The sequence below is a fragment of the Puntigrus tetrazona genome, chromosome 11, assembly GCF_018831695.1.
Source record: "Puntigrus tetrazona isolate hp1 chromosome 11, ASM1883169v1, whole genome shotgun sequence".
Taxonomy (NCBI): Eukaryota; Metazoa; Chordata; class Actinopteri; order Cypriniformes; family Cyprinidae; genus Puntigrus; species Puntigrus tetrazona.
This window is the reverse complement of record NC_056709.1, coordinates 16,590,785-16,593,108: the sequence shown is the minus strand read 5'-3', so window position 1 is coordinate 16,593,108 and position 2,324 is coordinate 16,590,785. Positions and strand designations below refer to the sequence as shown.

The following is a 2,324-nucleotide window of genomic DNA, read 5'->3' as shown; positions in this document are numbered from 1 at the left end:
TTTTTTTTTTTTTTTTTGAACTACTGTACTTTCACTAAGGTTTTTCTATAAATGACTGTTTAGGACTGACCTTTTATGCATTTAGTCAACTTCTAACCTCTAACTAGCTGGTTATTAGTTGCTTGTAGTTTAACTCAGGGCGACCTCTAGCCACACTGACCGGTATTTCATGCCAGATTGGTATTTGCATGCTTTCCTGCTGTTTCCTCCAGAGATGCAGAAGATGCCGTCTATGCCCGCGATGGGTATGATTATGATGGCTATCGTCTTCGGGTGGAGTTTCCCAGGAGCGGGAGAGGAGGTTTTGGCGGTGGTGGCGGCGGCGGAGGAGGTGGTGGTGGAGGCGGCGGTGCTCCTAGGGGCAGATATGGACCCCCCTCCAGACGTTCAGAGTACAGAGTGATCGTATCGGGTATGTTCGCATCGCGGCTTTTAACTTCAGAATCGTTTGACGTTGTATTGACCGCTGGGTTTGATTCCAGGGCTTCCACCGAGTGGCAGCTGGCAGGATCTGAAGGATCACATGCGCGAAGCAGGTGATGTATGTTATGCTGACGTTTTCCGAGATGGAACTGGGGTGGTGGAGTTTGTTCGCAAAGAAGACATGACCTACGCTGTTCGCAAACTGGATAACACAAAATTCCGGTCGCATGAGGTAGGTTTGAGATTTTAATCTGAGTTTTTGGATATGCTTAGCATTGGAATGTTCCTAAGGTAAGCAAATCATAATGTCGTGTTAAGGGTTCTATGTTTGAAGTAAATTACTGATGTAGTAACTTACAACTAAGGTTGCATCTTGTAGTTGCTCGCTCTGGTACTTTTTCATGATTAAATTAGTTTGAAAAGTCTTAAATTTAATAACCTGTTCACACCAAGCACGATAGCGATCGTTAAATTATTCTCAGTATTAAATGGCCACACCACTATAACGATAAAGGCACAGAGAAATACCTTTTTTGGAGACATTTTTCCAGCTGATGGAAAAACATTGACTACCAATCAGAATCTATCCTGCCGTAATGCTTCTCGAATTTAAAGCGGCAGGCGAGTCTGTTTAGAATAAACTGATGGTATCGTCTGTTGGTGTGGACCCACACGGTTGTCTATCTTGGTGTGACCAGGCCCTACCAAAGCTAAACCGTGTCAAACTACATCTTGTGTGGTCCGTTCTTACCGGTTGAATACCGGTGTTCAACCAAAGAGCAGGAAGCCTGGTAAGTATAGTTGCAATGTTAGCTACTCTTGCTCAATGGGAAGTTCTGTCTCCTGCCAGGGAGAAACCGCGTACATCCGTGTGAGGGTGGACGGCCCCCGCAGTCCGAGCTATGGACGATCAAGATCAAGGAGCCGCAGTCGCAGCAGGAGTCGCAGCCGCAGCAACAACCGTAGCCGAAGCTACTCCCCGCGCCGCAGCCGAGGATCCCCGCAGTACTCCCCGCGTCATAGCCGCTCCCGCTCTCGCTCCTAAACATGCCCCCTCGGAGCCCTTGAGCCATGTTTTTATAGTCTTTACACAAACCCCATGTTTTAATTCCACCTTTCTTGTTTCATGAGACACTGATCTTATGTTTTGTTTTGTTTTTTTTCTCCCTGCAATGGTTATTTTTAAATACGCATTTTTATCCCCTTTTTTTTCTTTCATAGACCAAACGAAGGGTTATGTAATGGCTCCCAATATTTTTGTAAATGCCATGTATGAGTTATTCATGGGTTAGTGGGTTTCTCAATTGTTTTATGCTGTCTTCCTCTAGACGTGACACAGAACTGATGCTTTGTAATAAAGGATTGCTAAATCTAATCTGTTGCGTAAAATGGTGAATTTGACCTCTAGAACAAACCTCTATTGCATCAAAAACAGACTTGTTGGTACTTGGAGTAACTGAACCAATTTTACATCCCTTTCAAAAGATGTATCTTTAGCTGCGTTGTACTCAAACGTCTAGCTGGGTTTTTGTGTCCAAAGACAGATTGCAGCTTTCATGTTTGATTCAGTCTTAGTATTAGGTTATTAGTTTTAACGGTCTGTCTTGGCCTTAATGCTGCATGCATGCATCAAAGGCGGGTTTGAGTGGATTTGATTCTAACTCTTTGCCTCCTTGTTTTGATTTTGCTGGTATCTTAAGGTTTGGATTGGAGGAGAGGCTCAGTGGATGCCGGATCACTGGGATCAGTACATAATGAAGATAGGATAGGGAATGCTGGATACATGGAACAGGATCAATTGCTCCCAGGATCATAGGATTTTTTTTTTTTTAAGGCTGCAATTCAAAAGTGCTTACCTGCCCTTTTATTATAACTCTGGAAAATGTAGATTTTTTTTTTTT

At 43.7% G+C, this 2,324-nt stretch overlaps 2 protein-coding genes across 2 annotated transcripts in view; one reads left to right on the top strand and one right to left on the bottom strand.

The window, feature by feature from the left end:
• LOC122353775 (serine/arginine-rich splicing factor 1A-like) overlaps positions 1-1,798 on the top strand; it is a 2,620-nt gene extending 822 nt beyond the window's left edge. Inside the window, exons 2-4 of the mRNA XM_043251654.1 lie at positions 177-412; positions 483-655; positions 1,274-1,798. Of these exons, the coding sequence (XP_043107589.1) occupies positions 177-412; positions 483-655; positions 1,274-1,468 (604 nt within the window). The 3' untranslated portion in view covers positions 1,469-1,798. The remainder of the gene's footprint in view (positions 1-176; positions 413-482; positions 656-1,273) is intronic.
• Positions 1,799-2,033: 235 nt separating this feature from the next.
• The window catches only part of LOC122353774 (microtubule-associated serine/threonine-protein kinase 4-like), a 16,969-nt gene continuing 16,678 nt past the window's right edge, over positions 2,034-2,324 (bottom strand). Inside the window, exon 23 of the mRNA XM_043251653.1 lies at positions 2,034-2,161. Within this exon, the coding sequence (XP_043107588.1) occupies positions 2,034-2,161 (128 nt within the window). The remainder of the gene's footprint in view (positions 2,162-2,324) is intronic.